This window comes from Plasmodium malariae, assembly GCF_900090045.1.
Source record: "Plasmodium malariae genome assembly, chromosome: 6".
NCBI classification, from domain to species: Eukaryota; Apicomplexa; class Aconoidasida; order Haemosporida; family Plasmodiidae; genus Plasmodium; species Plasmodium malariae.
Window position 1 is genome coordinate 98,627 of NC_041780.1, and position 26,618 is coordinate 125,244.

Sequence of the window (26,618 nt, forward strand, 5' to 3'; positions counted from 1 at the left end):
TTGTTTATTTTTTTATTTTTTTATTTTTTTATTTTATATTTTATATTTTTTAATTTCTTCTCCAACATGGCAAATATTGGCGCCTTCTCGAAATAGCTCGTGGAAAATGCTTTTTAAAAAAAAAAAAAAAAAAAAAATAAATAAATGGTAAAAAGGTATATATTATTCATAATCATTTGTAAAGTAAGTAGTAGCTCCATTGTGCTCATTTTCAAACGAAATAAAAAATTTCATTTATGTATTTTTCAATGACTTAGTACGACACTGTTGTTCGGACATATATAAGCTTATGTCGTAATTGCTTTTAACAAAATAAATACCGTATTGTGAAAAGATATGCAATCAGCAGAAATGGAAAAAAAGAGAGTAAAATAAGGTATAATGATATATAATAAGAAGTAATATACAATAAGAAGTAATATGCAATAAGTAGTAATATACAATAAGTAGTAATATACAATAAGTAGTAATATACAATAAGTAGTAATATACAATAAGTAGTAATATACAATAAGTAGTAATATACAATAAGTAGTAATATACAATAAGTAGTAATATACAATAAGTAGTAATAAAATATAGTAACGTATAATAAAATATATTCATGTATAATTAAAATAAAATAAAAAGCACATTGCTCAATCTTAGTAAATAACAGATTCAGTCTGGCTAGCCCATATCACCTTTTTAATTATAAATACTCAAGTTTCAATTCAGCATTTTTTTTTGAATATATTGTTATATCTCTCTTTTCAAAGTCAAGCCAAAAGGACATGCTTTTTTTAACATGTTTGTGCATATATAGGTAAATACATATTTGTATGTACACATACATAAGTAACTCATATTTGTATGTATATAGTTTATGTACATATATAAGTTTTCTTTTTCCCGTCTATCAATAATCATCGTAGCAACTCTTACGCTACTATGATTTACAAAATACGACACAGGAGGATGTTGGGAAAAAAGGAAAAAGAAAAAGGAAAAGGAAAAAGGAAAAAGGAAAAAGAAAAAGGGAAAAAGGAAAAGGGAAGAGGAAAAAGAAAAAGGGAAAAAGGAAAAGGGAAGAGGAAAAAAAAATATATAAAAGTGTACTCTAATATAACTATGCAAAATGAAAAAAAAACAAAATAGTAAACGACTTCATTCATAATATTTAACTCTTCTCCTTATCAGCATACGGGTCCTGAACTACAATCAGTGTGTAATCCTTATCAGGTGCAATCATTATTTCGTGTTTCTTTGATCGTAACCGTAAAAAGTTTATATCGTTCTATAAATAAATACATTACAGAAAAAAAAAAAAAAAAAAAAAAAAAGATTTGCACATAGTAAAATAATACAAAAAAGGGCGATATGGAATAAAGGTAATATGGAAGTAGGGCAGTATATGGAAGAATAGTTTTCTTAAATAATCATCCACATTTCACCATTTTTCCAATTTTTCTTTTTGCTCAACCTGAGGATCTAGCTCTCGAATTACGTCCTTCGCCTTGTTAGACAAATGCGTAAGTAGTGATGCATGCAAATGAGACTGCTGTTGATCGAACGTGCTCTTAATTATTAACCCATCACTATTTACAACTAAAATGCCTATAACCCCTTTATGGTTTTTAATTCTGTTTAGTATTTCTTCTGCCTCACTCTTAAGACGAAAGGGGTAAGGGAAAAAAAAAAAAAAAAAAAAAAAAAAAAAATATATATTTTACTGCCAGTAGAAACGTACACATAAAATACAAAGAGGTATAACTGTAGACAGCTTACAGCCAAATATGTATCATATTATATAAGCGAGATAACGTTAGTATATGTTCATAATTATTCTATAACTGTTTGCAAAAATTAAGAGCATGTGCATAGAAAAGTATATAAATGTAAACATTGCTTGTACATTTAATATATTATATTTTTTGCGTGCATTTTCTGGCTTGCTGTTTTAAAAGGGGGTTATTAAGTTATTAGGAAAAGGAGAAAAATATATAAGTACGTGTAAAAACGTATATATATGTGTATGTATATATATATATGTATGTATTTACAAAAGCGCATATTTTCTTTATTTTTTTAAAAACCTTGCAAAGTAATAACTGTTGCTTTTAACTATTATGACATGTTTTACTTATCCTCCAAGCGTTAATTTTAAGTAAACGTAACTTCAAGTAGTTTTTTCCTTTTTTTTTTTTTTTTTATATTATATATTTTTTCTATATTACCATTTTTCCTCTTATGGTACTCTTCGCTAATTTTTTTATTTTTTAAAAAGTCCTCTTATATAATTGATACGATTTGTACAATTTAAGGAAAGTCTAACACACAAGCATTTTAATTTCCTTAATTAGAAAAATAAGCAAAGAGTAGTCAAAGCCTGTGAGCCCTTGAGGCAATATATGAGTACTTGTGTAAGTAATGGTATATGTGTATGGTATATGTGTATGGTATATGTGTATGGTATATGTGTATGGTATATGTGTATGGTATATGTGTATGGTATATTTGTATGGTATATTTGTATGGTATATTTGTATGGTATATTTGTATGGTATATTTGTATGGTATATTCGTATGGTATATTTGTATGGTGTATGTGTATGGTATATGGACATGTTTATATGGATTCGTGCGTATGTATATGTATAAGAACTTATGCGCAGCGTAGCCAAATGCGATGTGCCTCCTATATATTGCGGATACTCAATATTTTCCTAAAAAATTATATAGCGTTTTGTATGTTTTCACTTCTCTCATTATATCCTTATTTTCCATTTCAATTAAACAAGGTTCCTCTACTCCCCATGCAAATATATACCATGTGTGCACGTTCAAAAAAAAAAAAAAAAAAAAAAAAAAAAAAAAAAAAACTTCTATGTAAATTTCCCTTTTTATGCACAGGCAAGAATTTTCCACCTTTTTTTCAGCTAAATATTTCTCGTACATGTGTAGAAAAAAAAAAAAAAAAACATATATACATAAATATATACATATACATATACATATATGTATACTTAAACATATACATATACGTATACATATGTGTATACATATGTGTATATAAGCATATATATACAGTACGCGCGTCCACAGCTTCTACCCGTTTAGCTTCTTCCTTAATTGTGCAATTTCTCGTAATTCTTTAGAAGGTGAAAAGCTAAGATACACCATTCTCTGCCTAAGAATGAAAGTCTTTGTGTTTCACTTACATAAGAGACAACTTGTTCTGCGTTAATTATTTCTTTTTTTTTTTTTTTCCCCTCCCCCCCCATCTTTTACTAAATTTGAATTTTTATAAAAGTTATTATTTTTCCTCTATTTTACAAACAAACGAGTTTTTCGGCTTTGCCATATAAAAAAATTAGTAAAAATTGAGAGTAAAAAATAATTTAGTGCAAATGGGGTGTATGTGTACGCTCGGGAGGGCGCGTGTAAGTGTGTGCATATGTGGGGAATGGATGGATGTACATGCGCATATTCATGTGAACTCGCGCATGTGTGTATACAAACGAAGTGGTACATCATTTCGACAAAATCTTTTCAGAGTGAAATGAAAAAAAAAAAAAATAATAATAAGACTAAAAATAACAACAAAGTACTAACAAGACTAAAAATAGGAATCCATTTAGTTAATCTTTTATTTACCCTTCATCAATTTCACTGGAAAAACATAATTTTAAAAAATAAATTTTTCCAGCATTTTCTCTTAACAGAAAAGCGGCAAGTAAATGCAGCATGAAATGACAAAAACAAAAACGTCGAGGAAATGTAACAAATTAAAACTGTTCAGAAAATAAGCACATGTCGCAAGTAAAGATGAAATAAAAAAAAAAAAAGAAAAAAAAAAGAATAATAATAATGATAATGATAACGATAACGATAACGATAATGATAATGATAACGATAACGATAACGATAATGATAATCATAATGATAACGATAACGATAATGATAATCATAATGATAATCATAATGATAATCATAATGATAATCATAATCATAATGACCATAGGCTGTCACAATGTACTTTCGAAAAGAATTAAAAATTTTTACCCCTACTATTTTGTGAAACCTATGCAGCGTTCACTAGAACGTGAATATATATGAACGTATATGCGCATGGACGTGTACATATGGAAGCAATCAAACAATGTCTTCTTTCCCTTTTCCTTTTTTTTTTTTTTTTTTTTTATAATTCTATAAAATTTATCCAAAGGTACACACACAAAAAATTCGCTATTCTTCTTATTCTACTCCTCTTCTCTTCGACAAAATTGCGTAAGTGATATCCTTACAAATGCTGAAACAAGTCGAAAGAACCATTATTTTTTGGAGTTTTCATATCGGAAAAGAGTTTGCCACTGTTGTTTTTTCCGTTACTGCTTCTACTATGGCCATTGTCACCCATGCTCCCTTTGCTTCGTCTGTTTGCATTACTGCTAACTTGGTTCATGGGAGATTGTTTAGTACCTACCAAAGGTTGGCATTCCTTTCGGCTTTTTATTTTTTCAAGCAATCTTGCAATATGTGGAGACTTGACAGTACGGCATGGAACTTTCATACTTTTTCTTATAACACTAGGTGATGAAACGTCAAAGTATCCAAACTTATACTGGTCAGGCATATTATATAATTTATATTTATTTATATTATTATACATCCCATTCTTCTGATATGTTTTTTTGTTTTCCATTATTTTCCCGTTATTCGTGCGGTTTGGTATATCATACACCCCTTTAGGGTCCTCCTCCAAGTTGTTCACGTTGCTCACAAGGTAACTATATACATCATTAGATTTGTCATTAACTCTCTCTTTATTATTACTCGCTTCATCCTTATCATTGTATTTATTCTTCTCTTTTTCTTTATCTTCGTGCTTGTTTAGCAATTCCCTGTAGTATTGCACTAAATCTTGCTTCCTCCTCAACTCGTCATCTAGCTGCTTATTCAATTCATCATATTTTACTTTTTCACTTTTTTCAAACTGTACTTTTTTAGAATCATATTCATTTTTCATTTTCTCTGAGTATGTATCTACGTCTTCTTTCATTTTCCTTTTTTCTGCAGAATCGATGTCAATTTTATGATTATCCAAATTGTATATATTTTTTTTCCGATCATCATAGTCCTTATACAGTTGCATGATTTTTTGTTCCGTTAACTGATAATTCTCATTTAACTGTTTTTCCATTTCTTTAACTTGTAAAATTTTTTCATTATAATCGGACTCGATTTTTTCCATTTCTTCCTTAACATTTAATATGCATGTATCATTTAACTGCTCCTTATTTTTAAGCTCATTTAATTCTTCCTTTTTTGAATTGATAGAGATGTCTATTTCCTTTTCTTTTATTTTTTCTTCATTTATTTTCTCTTGTAGTTCATATATTTGCATATTTTTATTTTCTATTTCTCTTTCTGTTTTCCATAATTCATTTTGTTCTTCCTTAATTTTTATTTTCATCTTGTCTAACACACTTTGTAGATTATTTGAGATGGTTTTATGTGTATCACAATTTATATCAATATGGTATAAAATATTATGCATTCTATTTGTTTCATTTAATAGTACATTTCGTATTTCTTCCTTATAATTATTTATTTCTTCTTGTATAGAATTTTGTTCCTTTATCAAATCGTTGATCATAGTTTGGTTTACCTTCTTCTTTTCCTCTTCAATTTTTTCATTTATTCTCCTTTCTTCATTTTTATCCTCTACCAGTTCTTTCTCCTTTCTTTCGATGTGTTCTTCTAATTTGATTACTTTCTTTCTCAACTGATTGCACATTTCCTCTTCTTTTTTCTTTTCCGTTTCGATTTTTTTTATTGTTTTTACTAACTTGTTTATCTCTTCTTTAACATTATTCAACGAATCCTCTAACTCATCTCTTGTCTGGACACTACTATCAAACCCGCACTTAATTACGTTCAAATAGTACTCCTGGGATGTCGTTTGGGTTTCCAAAAATTTGGTCTGTGATAGTAGTCTCGAGTTGTCACATGCCATTTCGCTGCTAGCACTCACCAGTTTGTCTATTTGCACTTTTAATTCCTTTTCGTTTTCGATGATCGTTCGCCTGTTCCCCTCCTGCAAAAAAAGGCGGTCAGAATGGGAAAAAATCGAAAAAAAAATGAAAAAAAAAAAAAAAGAAAAAAAAAAACACATTTTTCAAATATTCGATTGTGCATGTTACATGCACAGTATGAATACTTAAAAATGGAGAAGCGCTTTCATGCACTGGGCAGCGCTCCACTGCGCCGCGCATAAAATTGTTACTACTGTTACTGTTATCATTGTTATCGAAATCTCTATCGATATCACTCATATCATTCATATCACTCTTATTGTTGTTGTTATTGTTGTTGTTATTGTTGTTGTTATTGTTGTTGTTATTGTTGTTGTTATTGTTGTTGTTATTGTTGTTGTTATTGTTGTTGTTATTGTTATTGTTATTGTTATTTTATTTTATTTTATTATTATTTTTTTTTTTTATTTTCCTCTTGCTAAGGCTGAACTACCATCTCCGCCTTTTGGCTAGCCAAATTTTCCCCGCTGGCAATGATGCTATCCTTGTCATCGGCAATGCTTTTTATGATTCCTTCCTTCTCTTCACATGCTCTTTTGTAATCATTATGCATTATGGAAGTTTTTTCTAAATTCAAATTAGTTAAAATTTGGAAAGACTCCAAAGCTTCTTTATGCTGATTAATTTGGTAATCTATTTCTTTTATTTTATTAGTTATATTAACAGACTCGTTATTCATAAAGTTTATATGCTTTTCTAAATTTTGTAATTCTTCCTTTAATATTATATTTACATGTTCATTTTGTTTCATCTCCAAACATTCTTTTTCTTCTATATTTTGTAACGTATCCTTCATTTCGTCTGCCTCTACATTTTTCATATTCATAGTAACTAGCGAGTCGTGGAATATTTTAAAAAGAATAATAAAATTTTCGCATGACTCATGAAAATTTACATTCAATCCAAAGTAATAATCGCAACTCTTTTTGCAAACATTTCCAATCTTTTTTAAAAAAACGTATTCACTTTCCACTTCCTTTTTCTTTGTCTTGCCCTGTGACTCCATGAGGGACACTTAACATTGGGAGGATTGGAGAAGCGGAAAATCAGGGAAAAAAAAAAAAAAAAAATATATCCATATATATATATATCCATATATATATATATATATATATATATATATATACATATGTAAAAGCGTGCATGCATGGACATATCAAAAATGTGAATGAGTGCAAACACATGATTAATGTAAAGAGGAGATGAGAAATATAAATTCATTTCCCTTTTCCAAAAAAAATGAAACAATAAAATAATGCGAAAATTAAATAATACGTTGACAAGACAACAAAATAATACGTTGACAAGACAACAAAATAATAAGATGACAAGACAACAAAATAATAAGATGACAAGACAACAAAATAATAAGATGATAGGATCATAAAAATAAAAAATAAAAGGTTTCCTCCCTTTTAACATACTTTTATTTTTCGAATGTTCAGTAAATTCTGTGAGAGTGTCCATTCTGCAATTAAATTCGTTGCTCACTTTGTTACTTTTGTAATAAGCCATATTTGACAGATCATCTTTTTTTTTTTTGTTCGTCGACATATAAGCATTTAACATACATCCTTCGTTTACCATCATCGTTAAGAAGTGGGCTATAACGAGTTAAATTTTTCGCTTAATCATACGTTCAATTGTGCGCATAATTGTGCGCATAATTGAGCGTATAATTGAGCGTATAATTGCACGTTTGTGTGTGTGCACGTAATGTATACACTCCGTGCACTGTTCATATATTATGACAAGGCAAGGTAAAATCAGGCTAATAAAACAATAAGATGAAAATGGAACAAGTAGTAAGCAATAGGACAAAATGGGAATGAGTTCGAAGAGATATAAAGAAACAAAAAGTTGTACCAGAAAAAAAAAAAAAAAAAAAAAAAAAACGGTTAAGTTAATGTTTTTTCATTCTGAACAATAGACAAAGGAACAAAAAAAAAAAAAAAAAATACATACACACGTACATAAATATACATATATATATATATATATATACATATGTATATATATATATATATTTAGCAAAACAACACAACAATAGAAAACAAAAAAGATAAGCACTTACACTGACATATAAAAGTAGAATAGCAAAATTCTTGGTCCATTCGCTAGCCAATTGAAATTTTTTGAATATCTCTAATTAACAAATTATAGACAGGTTAAGGCTCACAATCGTTTAGAGTGTATGTACATGTTAATATGTACACAGAATAAGAAAATTAAAAGGGGGAAAGGATATCATAATTGAAGTCATATATAAAATGCTTGAAAAAAAAGGGGAGGAAGAATAAATATTTCTTTTTAACTTTTCTCCTTTGTCTTTTCTTTTTTCTTTTTTCTTTTTTCTCTTTTCTTTTTTCTTTTTTCTTCTTTTATTTATTTTGAATTGACATGACATACAACAAAAAAGGCTGCAAGTGTTTTATTCCTTAATGTAGTTTGTATATATTTACGTGTGTTTGCATGTACATGTGCATGTTTTATGCTGTGTTCATAAATTCCTCGCCGCCAGCAAAATACAGTTCCCTAAAAAACTATTTTAAATATAATAATTACTTACACATTTCCCAGTTCATTTCAATGAAACTAATAATTAGTGCTCTAAACATTGCTCTCACAAATTTTTTGTGTCAGTGATACACTTATATATTTGTTTAATCAAAATTAAAAAAGTGTAATTTGCAAAATGGGATAAAATAATGTATACATTAAAAAAAGGAGAAGCAAAAAGATTGTACATGCTTTTCTTATTTGTATATATAAAGGGTAAAGGAATAAGTACGTATATAGATATATACATACATATATATATATATACATACACGTGTGCAATCAAGTGTCCAGATATGTGCTTTTGTAGCTATTATGTACGAATAAGTCAGATAATAAAAAAGTGGGTTATTTACAATTTTGAGCAGCATTATTTTCCGCTATACAATAATTCCCCCCCACACCAGTAAAAAAAATAAAATAAAATAAAATAAAAAATAAAAAAAATTAGAAATCGTTTACACAACTGTGTCTATTAATGTACAAAAAAAAAAATAATAATAATAATATTTCTATCTAAAAAGACCATTGTCTTCTCTCATAAAAATGGAGAACATATGCGTTAATTGTAAACGTGGAATAAAGGAGAACACACGCACACACGCTTATATCCACACATACACATATATGTAGGACGAACGAGAACAAAATAATACTCAACAATTAATTCCATTTGCAAAAATAAACAAAAGGAATAACGGTCTTACAATGTCCTCCCTCGTAATATTGAAATATAACATTTGTTCCTTCTTTTCCATAAGGTTAATATTGTAAACAACATTTTTCGGGTTTTGTATTAACATACTATACTTCCTCTTACTATTTTGCGCGTTAATATTATTAATAAAGGAATAACCAATATGATTGCTCAAATTGCTTTGACAAGGGGAGAAATTTCTCCTTTTGTTGTGTTAAAGTGTTGGCAAAATTGTATATGTTCTTAGGTTCACAACCCCTGTATAATACCAGTCCATGTTTATTTTTTCGCATGTACTTGTACATGTGTTTTTTCCCTGTGTCGTTGCAAAAAGGATACACAAATTTGTATGAATAGGCACTTGTCTTTTTCCATTCATTCTCTTTTCCTTTGATCTTTTTCTCTTCCCCATTTATTATTCCTTTTCTCATCATCCTATCTTTTCTTTCACAAACTCGAGTTAACCGCTTTTAGCCTTCAGATCGAAATATTTTCGAGAAATTAAAAAGATAAATATGTGGAATTTAAGCAAATGCATACGGGCTTGTTAAATTAAAAAAAAAAAAAAAAAAAATTTACTTATTTATTAATATAAATATTTATTTGTTTATTTGTTCATTTGTTTATTTGTTTGTTTATTTATTTATTCATTATTCTTTATTTTATCTATTTATTTTCCCGTACAGTTGTCAACGGGGTTTAAAATTATTTTCATAAAAGTACATTACAGTAAAAAACAGGGACTAACAAATGGCATAGCAAAAGCATACCTTTTTTTCTGTTAGCATTTTTACTGAGTTGAACATATATATGTATACGCACATATGTATACGCACGTACATATCAAACATACGTGCACGTGTACATATGTATATGCCCATGTTACGGAAAAAATGCTCATTTACGCAATTTCTATAGGCCCTTAGTGTCTGCAAAATTTAATGAAGAATGTTATAGTTTTGCGTTCACCCTTGTGCATGTAATTATATTTAAACATTAAGATATATTTTTTTTAGATCTCATGTGGGTAAATACTTGTACATCTTTTCCTTTTGCATAACCAAAATACGTACAAGGTAAGTACATGTTGTCAAAAAAAATAATGACTGTACAAAATTTAAGTAAGAACGATTAAAAAGGGGGGAGTAATACTTAAGCTGAAAAATAGCTCCAACAAACGAGGACTTGAAAGGTTACACTTTATGCATGCATGTCTGCATGCATGAGAAAGCACATGCACACACGTAAGTACATACACACACGTAAGTACATACATACACGTAAGTACATACATACACGTAAGTACATACACACACGTAAGTACATACATACACGTAAGTACGTACACACACGTAAGTACATACATACACGTAAGTACATACACACACATAAGTACGTACACACACGTAAGTACATACATACACGTAAGTACATACATACACGTAAGTACATACATACACGTAAGTACATACATACACGTAAGTACATACACACACGTAAGTACGTACGCACACGTGAGTGCACACATACACCCCCATACATGTACACGTATACCGCACCTGGAGTGAACATGGAGAACACCGCCGAATATGATGCCTTGAAGTCTATTAACGAGGAAGAACGAATACAACTACAAAACAAGTTGTGTGCACAGAGGATAGAGCTTGAGGAGAGGAAAAAATACTTGGAAGAGTTAAAGAGATCAAACGAAAGCATTTTAATGAGTAATGAAGTAAAAGAAAGCAATATAACAAGGGATAGCAGCATAACAAGAAATATTAGCGGTGATGAGTACCCTGATCCTGATCAAATGCTAAAGAATTTCTTAGAATCCTTAGAAAAAGAAGACCAAGAAAATGTACTATTTAAAAAACAACTAAATGGTAGTAATGATAGGATATATTTAGATAACCATATAATTAATGGGAGCCTTACCAAAGACCAGTTCTACAATAACAGTAGCTCTTTAGAAGAACACACAGATCACTCTTTCCTTTTTAAAAAAAACAATTCATCGGGGAAAAATTTTAATTTTAAAATTAACAAGGTGAAATACGAAAAGGTTATTAACGTGAAACAGAAAAATATTATTAATTTTGATAAGTCCACTCAGGTCAATATGTTTGATAGTGGTTCCGCGACTGCCCCGACTACCGCCACTATTACTGCTGCCGCTACTACTACTTCTTATCATCAAAGGAACGGAAAAGGGAAGATGACTACTCTCTTCTCAAATACGGGAGCCCAAAAGGATAGTACCAATAAAATGGGGAAATTACATAGTAACATGACCATGTCAAGTAAAAAAAATGTTGTCCTGAAAAAGAAGAAGCTATCAGAAAAAGAGGATTTTTCTTCTGAAGAGGGAGGCGAGGAACAAAGCGAAGAGAGAAACGAATACAGAAGTGAAGAGGTTGACGAGAACAGGGTGGCGAACAGGGTGTCGAACAGGGAAGCAGATGGGGAAGAGGACCTCGAACAGGACGCAGACAACATCAAGAGCGATAAGAGCAGTACCCACCAAAGGCTCTCAAACCAGGGAAAGCCAAAGAACTGCTTAAAAGAAGGAAAGAACAACATCTTTGTAGACGAAGAGAAAAGGAAAAGCATACTTAAGAGCAGCAGTTACATGAAATTTATCCAGAATAGCTCAAAAATAATAGAACGGTCCTTAGGTGAACAAGACATGTTTAATTCCACCTTCGATTTTGTAGCAAAAGATATAAGCGATGAATCTGAAAGTTTTGAAAAATTAAAATTTCTTAATACATATTACTGTAAAAAATATACAAATGGAAGACCAATCACAGATGTAAAAACATCTCATATATATAGCGATTTATTTTTAGCTTCTTACGGATTGTCCGATGTGTGTAATTATGCAGATCCTGATGGATATATTTTAGTATGGAATATAACAATGAATAGTAGACCAGAATATGTATTCACATCTCAACATGCAGTATGTACAACATTGTTTAATAAATTTAATCCTCATTTAATAATAGGAGGTACTTATACAGGTAATGTTGTTTTATGGGATATTCGAGCTAACCAAAAACCGATACAAAAAACTTACCTGACCTCGCAAGGTCATTTACATCCAATTTATTGTGCAGAAGTTATTGGTACACAAAATGCTCATAATTTGGTAACAGTAGACACAGATGGCAGATTATGTAACTGGTCTTTGAATATGCTTACCTATCCATCTGATACAGTAGATCTAAAAAGAGCAAACAAAGAAGTGTCTTGTTGTTCTTTTTCTTTTCAAGAAGGAGAAATAAACACATTATATGGAGGTGCAGAAGATGGATCTTTATTTCAAGCTCAAATACATGGTAACAAAGTAGGTATAACTGAATATTATAATATTCATCATGGTCCATTAACAGCTACACAATTCCATCCACTAATTGAAGGTACCAATGATCATAATGATCTCATATTAACATCTTCAGTTGATTGGACATGTAAATTAATTAGTATAAAACAACCTAGAAATATACTATTCACTTTTAACACGTTTGAAGATTATCTAATGGATGTTAAATGGAGTCCAACTCATCCATCCATATTTGCAGCATGTAGTAGTAACGGAAATATTACACTATTTAACATCTCTTATGATATGGAATGTTCTTTCTTTGAAACCACTGTTCAGGAAAAATCAACAAATAAAATTGCCTGGTCATACGATGGAAGGAAACTCATTGCTGCTGACTCAGACGGGGGCTTGACCCTATGGAATGCATCCACCGAAATATATCAACCCCGAGCTGAAGATGTTACTCAGTTTGACAGCAAAATTGAAAAATTGAAAGCCGAGTGCGTGCCGGCTGACCAGGTGGACATGGAGATGGTTTGAAGTTGGAAGTGGGAAGCAGAAAAACCGCTCATATATACCGATTCACCTCCTCAGTGCACCATAAATCAGTACTTAAAAAATCCATGCAAACACTGAAAACATAGCACATAAGTCATTGAACTCGATACATGCCACCAAAAATTAAGAAGAACAAACCAAAACAAAACTCCTCCATTTCGCTCGTGCATATAGTATATACATATATGAGAGTATTTACATAGGTGCACATGTTAATAAATATGCATATGCTTGGGTTCATGTAACTTACATGAGATACACAAGACCTTATCCGTTTATTCGCTTCCCTGTTTAGCCTTTTCCCATTTTACCGTTCCAACGAACTTTCGTATCGTCAGATCGAGTAACAAGTAGCCTTCTTTTTTCACCCTTATTAATATTAAAAAAATTAAATAAAAAAAAAAAAAAAAAAAATTACTCAAAAATTGTAGTTCATCAGCCATTTTTTGTAAAAACTTTTTCCCTTCTTTTTTTAAAAAAAAAATAAAGCATACAGGGGATTGAAAATTAACAAATGTACGTTCATGAGAAAAAAAAAAAAAAAAAAAAAAAAAAAAAAAAACTATACAAAATGATGTAAACATATCACTTGTGCTCCACTGGTTGCTTTCCTTAATGAACCCTTTATTGAACTATCCCGTGCGACATATCTTCGCAATAAATATGCCCCTACAGGAGTCTCTCCCAGGGAAGGTTCTCACGCATTTATTTGAAAATTCATACTGTCCATTATTGAAAAGGAATTTATCTGTTCCTGCTTTTTCTAAAGAAAAATTTGCATTACTTCTTAACGCATTTTGTATAACTTGTTCATTTTCTTCTTCAAAAAAAGAGCAAGTTGAATAAATAAACGTTTTAGCTGTTTTTAAATTTACCAAAGCGTGGTTTAATATATTTTTTTGAAACTCACACAATTTTTTTACCTTATCTACAAAAGTGTGGGGTACCCTTGGAATTTGTCCCTTTGACACATCATCATAAATATTATAATCTATTATTTCACGTTTACATGTACCTTTTTTATTGCTTACATTTGCCCATTCGGCGGCATCATTACTATTTGGTTTGATTAATGCTCCCGATACTTCTGCCTCCACTGGGCCTCCTGTCCCAACATCATCGTCATTGCGGCTATCGTTGCGGCTATCATTGCGGCTATCACTGCGGCTATCGTTGCGGCTATCATTGCGGCTATCATTGCGGCTATCATTGCGGCTATCACTGCAGCTTTCACTGCAGCTATCATTGCAGCTATCATTGCAGCTTTCACCACCTCTATACTTCTCTTCACCCCTAGCGCAGGGGAACACACGTCGCATGTTCTCCTTATACGCAAAATCCGGCATTCCACTTGAGGAGCAAGAAGGATCAACAAATACAACGTCTATTTGGCCAAATTCCTCAAAATGATGATAAGATAAGTCGAGAAAATTACAGTTAAATATTTTAATAATTAATTCATTATTTTTATGTTTTATGTAATATATATATATGTCTTTAAAATTAATAAAAAAATTTTTTTGGTTAAGATGAAATTTTGTGTCTTCACCAAAATGCTCATCAGTATAGGGCCCAATATAATCATCATTCTTTAAAATTTCTACCAATAAAGTATAACATCTTTTTTTATTTTTTTCAATGCATATTAAAAATCCTTTTTTTTTTAACGAGATAAGACTACAGATAGCCTTACTACCTGGAGAAGAACATATATCTACAATAACCATTCCTCTTTTTATATTCCCTGCCTGAACAACTAAACATGACGTTTTATCAATTATTCTTATTTTATTTTTCATATATATACGACTAGCTATTAACCTTTTTACTTTATCATTCCTAATTTTGTACAGACCTTTTACATCCTCATCTTCTTCTATTACTAACCATTTTTTTAATTCCTCTGCACTTTTTTTGCTATCATTATATATGACGAAATATTTCGTTAATTCTTTTGTTTCCTTTAACACGTTACTACCGCTACCGCTTATGCTACTTACCAATCCTTTTAAATGGTGGTAAAACTGTAGAATAGCCTTTTCTTTTTTCATAATTTCTCGTCTTAACTTCCCCCCTCCGTCGATTTGATTCCTCTGAACTAATACACTTAGAAGAATAATTCCCAAAAATTTGTTCTTGCATATTTTTAACAAATAAATATTGTATATTCTGTTTAGCACATCCAGGTCCTCTAGCGCTTTGTATAGTATGGCGTACAGCTGCAAAAGGGGAAAATCCCATTTCTTTTACTTGTATGCATTGGGCTCATAAACGCCTATATATATGCACATGAACGTGTACATATATAATCCAACATATATATATGTACATATATACGTACATATATACGTACATATGTACGTACATATAAACGTATATGCACAGGCAAAATGAACTTTATGTTTTCCTTTTTATACCTTTTTAATGGATTTATCTTCTTTTTTAAACAAAACTTCTTTTATCCCTTCTCCTTGAACGCACCTAGATAACATTTGGGCAGCTTTTCTGTAAATAAATGACATCTTATTCTCCTGTACTTATGCTAAAAGTTCTTAGCAAAAGTAGCTCTGAAGCTAGGAAGTTTGTACGAAAGGAGGGGCCAAATGCAGTGTTGGGATGTACGTATTTACGTATGTATGTAAAAAATTTACACGTAAATGCCGCATCAACATTGACAAAAGGACGGAAGAGCGAAAGGCACGTTACGCTTAAAAGATGCGAAATACACAAAAACTCCGAAACTAAAATAATAATACGGCGCAATGTTTCATCTACATAAATTATTTACTCAGCTTTGGGTGGTTCTTAAAAAAAGAAAAAATTTAACTGAGCATGAATTAAAAAGAATAAAATTTACCTGAACATGTATTAAAAAAAATAAAATCTACCTGAACTTGTTACAAAAAAAAAAATAAAATATACCTGAACATGTTACAAAAAAAAAATAAAATCTACCTGAACATGTTACAAAAAAAAATTAAATATACCTGAACATGTAATAAAAAAAATAAAATCTACCTGAACATGTTACAAAAAAAAATTAAATATACCTGAACATGTAATAAAAAAAATAAAATCAACCTGAACATGTAATAAAAAAAATAAAATCTACCTGAACATGTTACAAAAATAATCAAATCTGCCGAAACGTGTGCTAAAAAAAATAAAACATGCCTAAGCATGCGATAAAACAAATAATGGGTAGCTAGAAAATCGTGACACCATGTAAATACTTACGGGCCAAGTTTTGTTCTTTTTTATACGAATAAATATTCTCTTAAAATGGTGCGAAGGATGTATCGCTTCCCCATTTTTTTAGCGAGAAGGTACATGAGTGATAGTAAAATTTTTGACAAGTTAAAACAAGCAAATGAGCTGCTTCTTAATAAAGACGAACGCGAAAAGAGCACAAATGAGAAGGAAGAAGAAAAAATCGAAATAATAAACATTGACGACAGAGTTTTTGATAACACAAATGTTTTTAAAAAAGATATAGAACAAGAACATGAGGAAAATGCTACAAAGAGGGAAGAAGAATTTTATGAAAACATTAAATCTTTCAAAAACTTAGATATACAAAGCTTCATTCAAGAAACGATAGATTATTATAGTTCAAAGCAGCTAAAGGAAAGTCATATGGCTACTAAGGAGAAGAAACAAAATGATTTCAATGAAAAAGAAGCAAATACATTAAATAAATTTACTTTTGATGATACAGATAAAGATAACGAAATATCGTATGAGAGTAACAGTGTTGGAAGTGGAAAATTTTATACTAACAGTAAAAAGGACACGTGTGACAATTTAAAAGATAGAACAAATTTAATTATGGACGAGTTTAAATATAAAACAAAAGAAAATTATGAACAAGTAATAATAGAGGGTGATACTAATAGCATATATGAAGGTTTAACCCCAGCACAGAGATTTTATGAAGAGAATAAGGAAAAGCTATTATATGAGACTATGAAATATTATAACAAAAGGAAAGAAAAGTTAAGTAATAGGAATGACGATGGAGCTGACAGGGATTATTACTATATCCATGAATCTGAACCTGTTGTTAGACCGCATGAAAATTATTTATTTGACTACGAAAATGAGGAAAATGATAACACAGATGAAGAAGGATTAGAATTAGAAAAAGGAATAATGCCTACCATTGAACAAGTAGTATGTATATTAAAACATGAAAAGGTTAAAAACATTAAAGTAATAGATTTAAATAAATGTGGAAGAAGAGATATTGGAATGTTCATAATTTTATGTACAGGTCAGACACCTAAACATAATAAAAGAGTAGGGAAATTAATTAGCAAAATTTTTATAGATTTAGAAATTCCATATATTTCAAATGTGGTCTATTGTTATTGTAACAAATTTGATGACTGGATCATTACGCACTGTGGTCCACTAAAAATTCATATAGTTACAAAAGAATTAAGGGATTATTATGATATTGAAAATTTGTTTTTATATCCCCATGAGCATTTTGACAGTAAGAATTTCCCTTCCTTCTTCGATTACACCCCGGGCGTACCTCCACCTTACATCGTCAGGAGCAACTCCTCCCTTGACGCCTACCATAATGACGACTTGTACAAAAAATTTATCTCGGACAGGTAAAGAAGGGAAAAGCGAATAAGCTGGTAAGCGGTTAATTGGATAAGTCAATAATCACCCATGAGGATATTTACTAACAAAAATGCTCGTTAAAAAAATGGTACTATTTTCCCATTTGTGCAAATGCCATTTCCGCCATTCTTTTTCTTTAAAAACAATGAAATAATTAGCAGCTGTCCATGTTCAATACGTTTATACGCATATACATACGTACACATACATACATACATACATACGCATATATATACACATATATAATCACTGCGCGCGTACTGAGAAGGCCCATTTCTAACGAGATGCTTGTTAAGACAAGAAAAAAAAAAAAAAAAAAAAAAAGAAAAAAAAAATATAGTGAAAAAACGAACATTCTACAGACATAATTTTTAGAGTTTTCGTTTTTCAAAAAATAAAAAAAGAAAACATTTAAAAGAGGAAAGGACAAAATACATATGCTTATATGGCCGTAGGATTTTTTTTTTTTTTTTTTTTTTTTTTTTTTTTTTAAATATTCCCTTTCTTTTTATTACGAACTTCATACCAATGGATGAAAGGAAAACTCGTAAAAAAAATGTAATTGTAGAGAAGATTAAGCAAACTAAGGAGGAAAGAGTAAATTTAAAAATAAAATAATAAAAATAAAAAAAATAAAGATCATGTTTTCATGATGATCGTTTGTGACATAAAAAAAATATAAAAGCACTTGGGTGTACATTTACGAACTTCTTTTATACTACTTCGTACTTGTTTATACTTCTACATACATTCGTATAAGAACAATAACTACTAACAAGTGAATACTGACGGAAAAGGCTAGTGGTCCATTCAAAAATATACTTTGTGGTGATGTTTTTACAAATTCGCTAGATTTTAAAAAAATTCGAAGAAGCTAAATTAAAATGGGACAAGCAAAGCCAAATAATAAAAGAAAAAACGAAAAAGAAGGAAACCTTAGCAGATCAAGGAGACAAATACCGTGAAAAAAACGAGGTAATATGTAGGCACAGGAGCTAGTGCATAATATATATATATTTATATATTTATACAAACACATATCCATACTTGCATATATTTGTACCTGCACATACCTACATTCGCGTTTATTTACATTTACGCGTTATGTGCATACATTTTTGTGGGCTTGTACATTGTTTCGCGCAAGGAGTGCCATATATCCAACTTTTTCCTGACTTGTTCATATAATTTTAGTTGAATACCTTAATTGACTATATAAATAAAGAGGAAAAAAAAAAAGTAAACTGGACCGAGAACTTGAGAGATGGGTGTGAGAAAATAAAATTTAAGGAAACAGTGAAAAAGATAGACCTAACTAGTAAAGCAAGCGAATGGAATAAGAACCTGTTCGACAAAGTATTTAAAAAAGGTGAGGAAAATGACGAGCAAATTGATGGGAACAATAACGAGAAGGGACAATTGTGGAAAGAGTACCGTTATGTTAAAAACAAGGACTTGAAGAAAGAAGAATACGAAGCTGTCATTGTTGAAAAGATTAAAAAGAACATTGACTTTGTTCTGTCAAACTTTGCTGTTCCGCTAACTCATGATTTATACGTCCAAGGTGAAAAAGTACAACTGCCTGTTGAAGAGAAAGACGACAAAAATGGGTTAGCAGATGGTGAAAGAAAAGAAGAACACATAAAAAAAGTAAACGTTGATGGTAGCCCAGCTACATCCAGTACTGATATCATTGCAGCTATCGGTGGTGATATCGGTGCTTGTTCTATTACAGTTACTGATACTTCAAACCCCAGGAATGAGCTCAAAAAAGAGGAATATCTTAAAACGAATTGTGAGTGTATAAACATTAGCAATTGTGGAAGAGAAGTTATTAGCAAATCTGTCACGCTGAGTAACTACTCTTCGAGTATAATTATTTTCAGGATATCTGTTAAAAAAAAATTAAAAGTATCATCAAAATTAAAGAAGAATGAAGAGATAATAAAAATGAAAGATGCAATATATTATGACCAAGTGAAGAATTACAATGTCTTTGTTTCTCCCAATACTGGGTATATTAAACCTAGGGGAAAGAAAAAAATAAATTTTACTTTTATATTCAGCTATTTTGTAAATGCCTTTGGATGCGTTACAATCAAATATTTGTGCTACAATAAGATTTTTAAAAAGAGAATCCACTTGCATGTGGATTCATTCCACAAAGCGTGTGCACTAAAGGAGGTAGCAGAACTGGAGGAAGTTGGGGATGGGAAAGAAGTGGACAAAGCAAATGTAGAAAAGGGAAGAGAACAAAATAAGGCATGTTCCCCACGTCAAGTAGATGCAGTCAACGGACTTCCCCATATAGATATGTCAGTATTATGTAAAATTTTAAATTTCTTAAATTTTAATTATCATATAAATCTAAATGAGCATAATATCACTCCATTTTGCGCAATGATGGAAAAAGCGAAAGGCGCATTTTATTTGAAGTTGAATCATTTTCAGGGGGATTTGTCTCGTCTACTAGAAGAAGAGAGATACTTAGAGTGGGGAAATACCAATGAGAAGGTAGAAGTAATTAACATTGACAACATGAATGGAAATGGTGTCCACGATATAGAAAGAAATACAAATATATGTGTAGACAATTACGAGAAATGGAACAATATTCCTTCTAGGGAGATAACATATTCCATTAATAGAAAAAACAATCTGTTTAAAAGGAATATACAAATGCTTTTTAGTACTAAGGATAAGCATAACCCCAGAACGGATAAAATTTTAAAAACATGCATGAAGAACTTCTTTAACTACATGAAAAGAAAATTTATATCATCCTTTAACAACTATTATTCTTATGATTACGAGTATAATTTTTTTAAAACACACGTTCAGTGGATGAACTTGAGTACATCCATCTTATCTAGTCTTCAATTAAATGACCTTATACATAATGTACATGCAATTATGCACAACGAAAAGGGGCATACTATTGACATAGATAAAAGAGTAGATCCGTCCTCCACACGTGAACAATGCCTCAATGCATTCTTTAACATACGTGAAAGATTTAGTTTTAAAAAGGAAAATTTACTCATTTTATTTGCTTCAATTGTACGCGGCTATGTTATCGATTTAATAGAGGTATATCTGAGTGTTAGAAGTGATAGAAATAGTGGTAAATGTATTAGCAGAGGAAAGGGGAGAGACCGCGAGAGAGATAGCGATAAAAAAGATAATACGATGAAAACCGTTAACAAAAGCACGACTATTCTTCAAAATGAGTTAAATGTGTACCACACACAGTCATCTCACTGCGTAAAAGAAGCAGGTAAGGTACTAAAAAGAAAAAAAAAGAAGCACACGACAGGAGCACAAGGGAATGAAGAGGAAGACGGGGAGGCCGAGGAGAAGGGAGAAGAGGAAGCAGACGAGGATGTAGACGAGGAAGTAGACGAGGACGTAGACGAGGACGTAGACGAGGAAGTAGACGAGGAAGCAGAGAAGGAAAAAGACATTGGTACAGGCGAAGTGAAGAAAGATAAATTTTCCGAATATTTAAATAATTTGAAAAACGCTTTTTATAAAAACTTTTTACATACATATCCACATACGATTAGAAAAAATTATTTTACAATTCTAACCAATTTTATATATTTGCAAAACAAACTAAATAGTTCAAAGTCTTTTTATTTTTTCTCGTATCTTCAATTCATTAATTTTGCTAAGCATTTGCTCTTAAAAAAAAAAGTACAGTTCAACATGTGTTCTTCGGAAGAGAGCGTTTTCGTTCAAATGAACAGCCGCTTGTTCAGCTACGTTGTTGCATATATACGCTCATTATATGAGCAAAGTGTGTGTAGTACTGGCATTGCTGACGATATTGGCGGTATTGGCGGTATTGGCGGCACTAGTAGTACTAGCAGCATAAATATTGACTCTAATTATTTTGGTAATACCAATTTTAGGAGTAAGAAAATCAATGAGATCAAGCAATTAATTGGCAAGCTATTTGCAAGTATCTGCATATGCGCAAAGAACAACGTGAAAAACATTTATATTTTTTTTGATCATCCGTATAATAAAATGGATGAAAATTGCGACATGGAAAAATACATATTTGAAAAAAATTTTATTCAAAATATTTTTAATTTTTTCTTGTTTCCTTACTTAAGGTCGTTTATTACTCATTGCTCCAGTTTATTCTATCAACTTAATCTCTTGAATGATGAAAAGAAAATTCTTCTTTTTTGTAGTCATATTTTTAGTACAATAAAGATTAAGGAAACGGAGAGTCAACGTGAAAACATTGCCTATGTAGGAGGAGAGTATATTGAGGTTAGTAACAATCCAAATGAGGAAAGTCACTTACCAGTTGACGATAACCGCTTACCAGTTGACGATAACCGCTTACCAGTTGACTATAACCGCTTACCAGAAGAGGGTAACCGCTTCTCCTGTCCTATTACCTTTCCCGCAGAAGAAATTGCTGATCTTGTTAAGGACCAAATGGATAAGGAGATAATACATGATAGTGAATCAGGTAATAATGTGTCTGCTTTTTTTCAAAATTTTAAAATTGATGATGAATACGCAAGGGCCGTTTATAAACGAACAAGCGAAGTGGATAAGAGAAGTTCACTAGAGGGGAAAAACTGCAAACAGGAAGAAGTGGCAGAAGCAGCAGTAGCAGTTCAAGGAGGAGTAGAAAGAGGGGAGGGGAACATCTATTTCATTTCAGACAAGGAAATGTTTTCACAGCTAGTGTATGAGCAACATACCGAATGGTTAAAGAAAAATGCCGAAGAGTGCATGAAATATTTGGAACAGATGCATAAGAGGGAAGTCAGGACTAATGAGGAAGGACTTGAAGGAGTGGAGGAGGTAGTGATAACGGAATATCACAAGGGGTTGGTACAAGAGGAGGAAGAGAAGAAGAAGAAGAAGAAGAAGAGGGAAAAGATAATGAAAAGGGAGCAAAAAAAGCAGACACAGGAGAGCGAAACGAAGCAGTCACAGCAAGATGGAATGATAGAACGAATGGAGCATTCGAGGAGGAAAGAAGAAATGTGCGCAAATTTTGACGAAGAAAAAGAAGGGGTGGAAAAGGATAAGGTTAAATCTAAGCGTAAGGGAGAAAAAAAGAAAAAAGAAAAAAAAAAAAAAAAAAAATTATGCCAAAGGGGAAGGGAACAGTGACTGCGTGATTGCACGTAGGACACAAAAAGACGACAGACATGTGGAGAATGCGCAAAGTAAATATTACCATTATTATCATTTTATAAAACTATTTCATATTTTGAACGCATGCACCTATGTTGTGGATGATGAAAAGGTATTGATGAATAAGGAGATTGCGATGGCAATGCCAGAGATGGAAATGATGACGAAACCTAGAATGGAAACTACGGATAGCATAAGATGTTACAATGTTTTTCGAAAAAAAATAAATATTAAAAAGGGGCATGTATTAAGCACATCAACGTTCTGCCTTCTTTACATTTTAAATGTTATATCACTAGATCAAGTAAATAATTTGCACAGGAATATTCTCACGTATCCAAGTTGCTTCTTATACAAGGATTACATAAAATGTAATAGATCACTTTTATTAAAAGCATTTCAAAAAATTTTGAATTTTTTCAATTTCGAAAATAACATGAACAAAGTCAGCTTCTCTATGAATATTCCACTTAGTCCAACCTTCAATTTCCTACAAATTGAAGGAGCAGTTCTTCCCTCTCATCACAATGAAACTATGCAGGAAGAGAAACAAAATCGATTTGATGTGAAGGAGAAGGAAGAGGGTACAAGTAGGCATAATTTGTGCAACGTACATAATATTGTTAAAGCAAAGGATGAAATACTAGTCCAAAATTGCCGCAACTGCCAAAACTGTCAAAACTGCCAAAATTGCCGCAACTGCCAAAACTGCCAAAACTACCAAAATTGTCAAAATTGTCAAAAATGGGAATATAGATTAAAAGAAAACAAAATGAAATACATATGCATTATATCTCCTAATATAAAAAGTGATATACTATTATTTTCAAATTTAAAAAAAATAATTGAATGGATTAAGTTGATTAACATGGTCATATTTCTAAACATTTCTCATGTATATATATGTGGAGACCTCTTCTTGCTCTTTTTGTTTTTCTTATACGATACGCATATTTTGAAGGCACGGATTTGTATGAATAGGAGGGGCATGTTTTACATTGCTCTAGAAAGAAATAAAAAGATCATCGGAAAGGGAAAAAGAGGTGCATACAGTGGAAGTGGACATAAAAACAGGAGGGAGAAACGTAAAATTAGAGAAGACGAGGGAAGTGAAAACAGGGAAGGAGAAGGTTACCAAGGAAACACAGACGAGATAGACAATACTTACAACACAAACAATGCAGATGACGGTTCAAATCTCCTCTTAACCAAGCAATATGTCAACCTGCAAATCCTAGATATGCAATATTTTTCGGACGACCTGTTATTGTTACTAAAAGTCAGCATATTCAACATTTTTAATCTGTGCAAAACGTACAAAGTAAACATACATTTCCCATATGATATATACATTAACCCTAAGCAGAGTGTTCATCCGAACATAGCTGCCCCTGTCTACTGTACCCTCCCGTATAAGAACTACGATTCAATGATAAATACGGCAAAAAAAAATTTTCTTAATAAGTATAAAAATAAGATCAAGAGCATGCATCTTTTACATGTGCAACAGGGGGGTACTTCTCCTTATGTGGGTTCCTACTGGGAGAGCAGTGGGCAAGCGATTAGAGAAGCGATAATAAACACTGAGACAGACTTAAGAGTAAACGGAACGGAACAAAGCCGTGTTCACAGGGACGTCAACCCAGAGAATCATAACTGCAAGGGCATGGTAGCCGCGCACAGGGTAGTGATAATTTCCCTATGGGATATTGGAACACGTACGTTAAATAATATTTTTAAAAATATAAAGAAGGAAAATAAAATATTGTGGTTATGTGGATCTTTTGAAAAAAACATAAAGAAGACATATAAAAGCAGTTTAAAAGTATTTCAATATTTTTTAAAAGAATACCATGAACATGTTAGAGGAACAGAGAATAATGATACTAATAGAACTAACACGATAGTACCCATAAACAATTTAATCATTTTAAATAAAGACATATATTCATTGTACTTTTATCATGTGCCAAAAAATCTATATATACCATTTTTATTTACAGATTATAAAATACTGGTTGATATTGCTGATAGGAAATACTCAAAAATAGAGGCCCTATCAGCATGCCTCACTTGAATTGGTACTCTTACCTGGTTATATTGTACTTGTTTCGTACGAGTCTTTACTATGTCGCTATGACTGCACATGTATGCACATACATACATATATATATATATATATATATATATATATATATATATATATATATGTTCATATGACCAGTTACCTAAATATAAGTGCATACATTACAATAAAGGTATATTTGTAATCCCTTTCAACCAAAACGGCTTTTGAAAAAATTGTTAAGTTTTAGATTTCAATATGGATTTCTTTTTTCTTTTTTCTATCGTGTTTTCTCTTTTTTCTTTCCTCTTTCTTCTTTTTTCTTTCCTCTTTCTTCTTTTTTCTTTCCTCTTTTTTTTTTTTTTTTCCTTTTTTTCCTTTTTTTCCTTTTATTTTCGTTTTATTTTTTTTTAATTTGTTCCCTTTTCAACGCCCCCCCAAATTTTTTACTCATATGTGCTTTGAGTAACTTCTCAACCTTCGCCAGTTGCGCATAAGTATACATAAATATATACAAAAATACATACATACGTACGTAGTGGTAGATGTACATGCGTCATACATCTATGCGTAGCTCATCTAAAAGGGGACCTAAAACGAAAGAAAGCTTCCTCAAATGCGTTTGCAGCGCAGTCGTGTATACCTCTTCTTATCAAATGCAGAATCAAAAAGCTATGCATTTGTAGAGAGTAGTATTTTGTAGTAGAAAACCCAAATTAATGCAATACGTTACAAAAGGAAGCTAACATTACGTTACAGTCATACGTGGGAATTATATAATATATGCTCGATTTACTTGCAAGTATATAAAAAAAAAAAAAAAAAAAAATTATCAAGTTAATAAGTTAACAAGTTGACGAATAAGCCAAATAAACAAACGGTACTCCCGCGTTTGCAATATATGTATATTTGAAAACATACGTACATATTGTGGTACATTTTTTTTTTTTTTTTTTTTTAACCGCTCCATTTTTAATTTCATTTTAAATATTATTATGTTCTATAAGAATGTTACATTATTTTTTTTTTTAATTCATACATCATTGTTTCATTGCACTTTATTGAGATTTGTTGTTCTATTTTGTACTATATGGTAAAAATCATTCCATGTACTTTTTTAATTTTTAATTATTCTTTTTTTTTTTTTTTTTTTTCTCCTCTTTTTCGCAAATTATAAAGCTAATATTAAATTAGTTGAAAAGAAGAAAAAGCGGAAATTTATGTTGCCTTAACTGTAGATACTATAGTGTGAGGCAAAAGAATTACGAGGAGAAGAAATCCATTGTGGATGCTTCACCCGTATGAAAGAGGGCGTGTACATGTACGCGAACATATATATATATATATATATATATATGTACATGTATGTACTTCCTTATATGCGTATGTATGTGTTTGTACTACCGACGCGTAACTCGCATGTGGTCCGTTTTGCATTATATGAATGACTGACAGATTGACTACTCATCACATCAGCGTACTTCAGCAAAACTCAACTTGTTCGACGGTACCCTAGTTTGGTAGCCTGAA

At 31.1% G+C, this 26,618-nt stretch overlaps 6 protein-coding genes across 6 annotated transcripts; 3 read left to right on the plus strand and 3 right to left on the minus strand.

The window, feature by feature from the left end:
* Positions 1–1,159: 1,159 nt before the first annotated feature.
* Positions 1,160–2,219, minus strand: PmUG01_06011500 (flagellar outer arm dynein-associated protein, putative; the record flags this gene model as incomplete). The annotated part of the gene is made up of 3 exons (XM_029003679.1): positions 1,160–1,276; positions 1,463–1,648; positions 2,217–2,219. The coding sequence occupies 3 exons, from the start codon at positions 2,217–2,219 to the stop codon at positions 1,160–1,162; spliced, it is 306 nt and encodes a 101-aa protein (XP_028859774.1).
* Positions 2,220–4,282: 2,063 nt separating this feature from the next.
* On the minus strand, positions 4,283–7,664 carry PmUG01_06011600 (conserved Plasmodium protein, unknown function; the record flags this gene model as incomplete). The annotated part of the gene is made up of 3 exons (XM_029003680.1): positions 4,283–6,079; positions 6,508–7,091; positions 7,502–7,664. The coding sequence occupies 3 exons, from the start codon at positions 7,662–7,664 to the stop codon at positions 4,283–4,285; spliced, it is 2,544 nt and encodes an 847-aa protein (XP_028859775.1).
* A 3,239-nt stretch (positions 7,665–10,903) lies between these two features.
* Positions 10,904–13,201, plus strand: PmUG01_06011700 (cytoplasmic dynein intermediate chain, putative; the record flags this gene model as incomplete). Its single annotated transcript, XM_029003681.1, has 1 exon — positions 10,904–13,201. The coding sequence occupies one exon, from the start codon at positions 10,904–10,906 to the stop codon at positions 13,199–13,201; it is 2,298 nt and encodes a 765-aa protein (XP_028859776.1).
* Positions 13,202–13,851: 650 nt separating this feature from the next.
* Positions 13,852–15,711, minus strand: PmUG01_06011800 (S-adenosyl-L-methionine-dependent methyltransferase, putative; the record flags this gene model as incomplete). Its single annotated transcript, XM_029003682.1, has 2 exons — positions 13,852–15,438; positions 15,637–15,711. 2 exons carry the CDS (start codon positions 15,709–15,711, stop codon positions 13,852–13,854), a joined length of 1,662 nt encoding a protein of 553 aa, XP_028859777.1.
* A 790-nt stretch (positions 15,712–16,501) lies between these two features.
* On the plus strand, positions 16,502–17,845 carry PmUG01_06011900 (conserved Plasmodium protein, unknown function; the record flags this gene model as incomplete). Its single annotated transcript, XM_029003683.1, has 1 exon — positions 16,502–17,845. The coding sequence occupies one exon, from the start codon at positions 16,502–16,504 to the stop codon at positions 17,843–17,845; it is 1,344 nt and encodes a 447-aa protein (XP_028859778.1).
* Positions 17,846–18,382: 537 nt separating this feature from the next.
* Positions 18,383–25,100, plus strand: PmUG01_06012000 (conserved Plasmodium protein, unknown function; the record flags this gene model as incomplete). The annotated part of the gene is given in 4 exon segments (XM_029003684.1): positions 18,383–18,451; positions 18,707–18,829; positions 19,049–22,951; positions 22,965–25,100. The coding sequence occupies 4 exon segments, from the start codon at positions 18,383–18,385 to the stop codon at positions 25,098–25,100; spliced, it is 6,231 nt and encodes a 2,076-aa protein (XP_028859779.1).
* Positions 25,101–26,618: the final 1,518 nt, after the last annotated feature.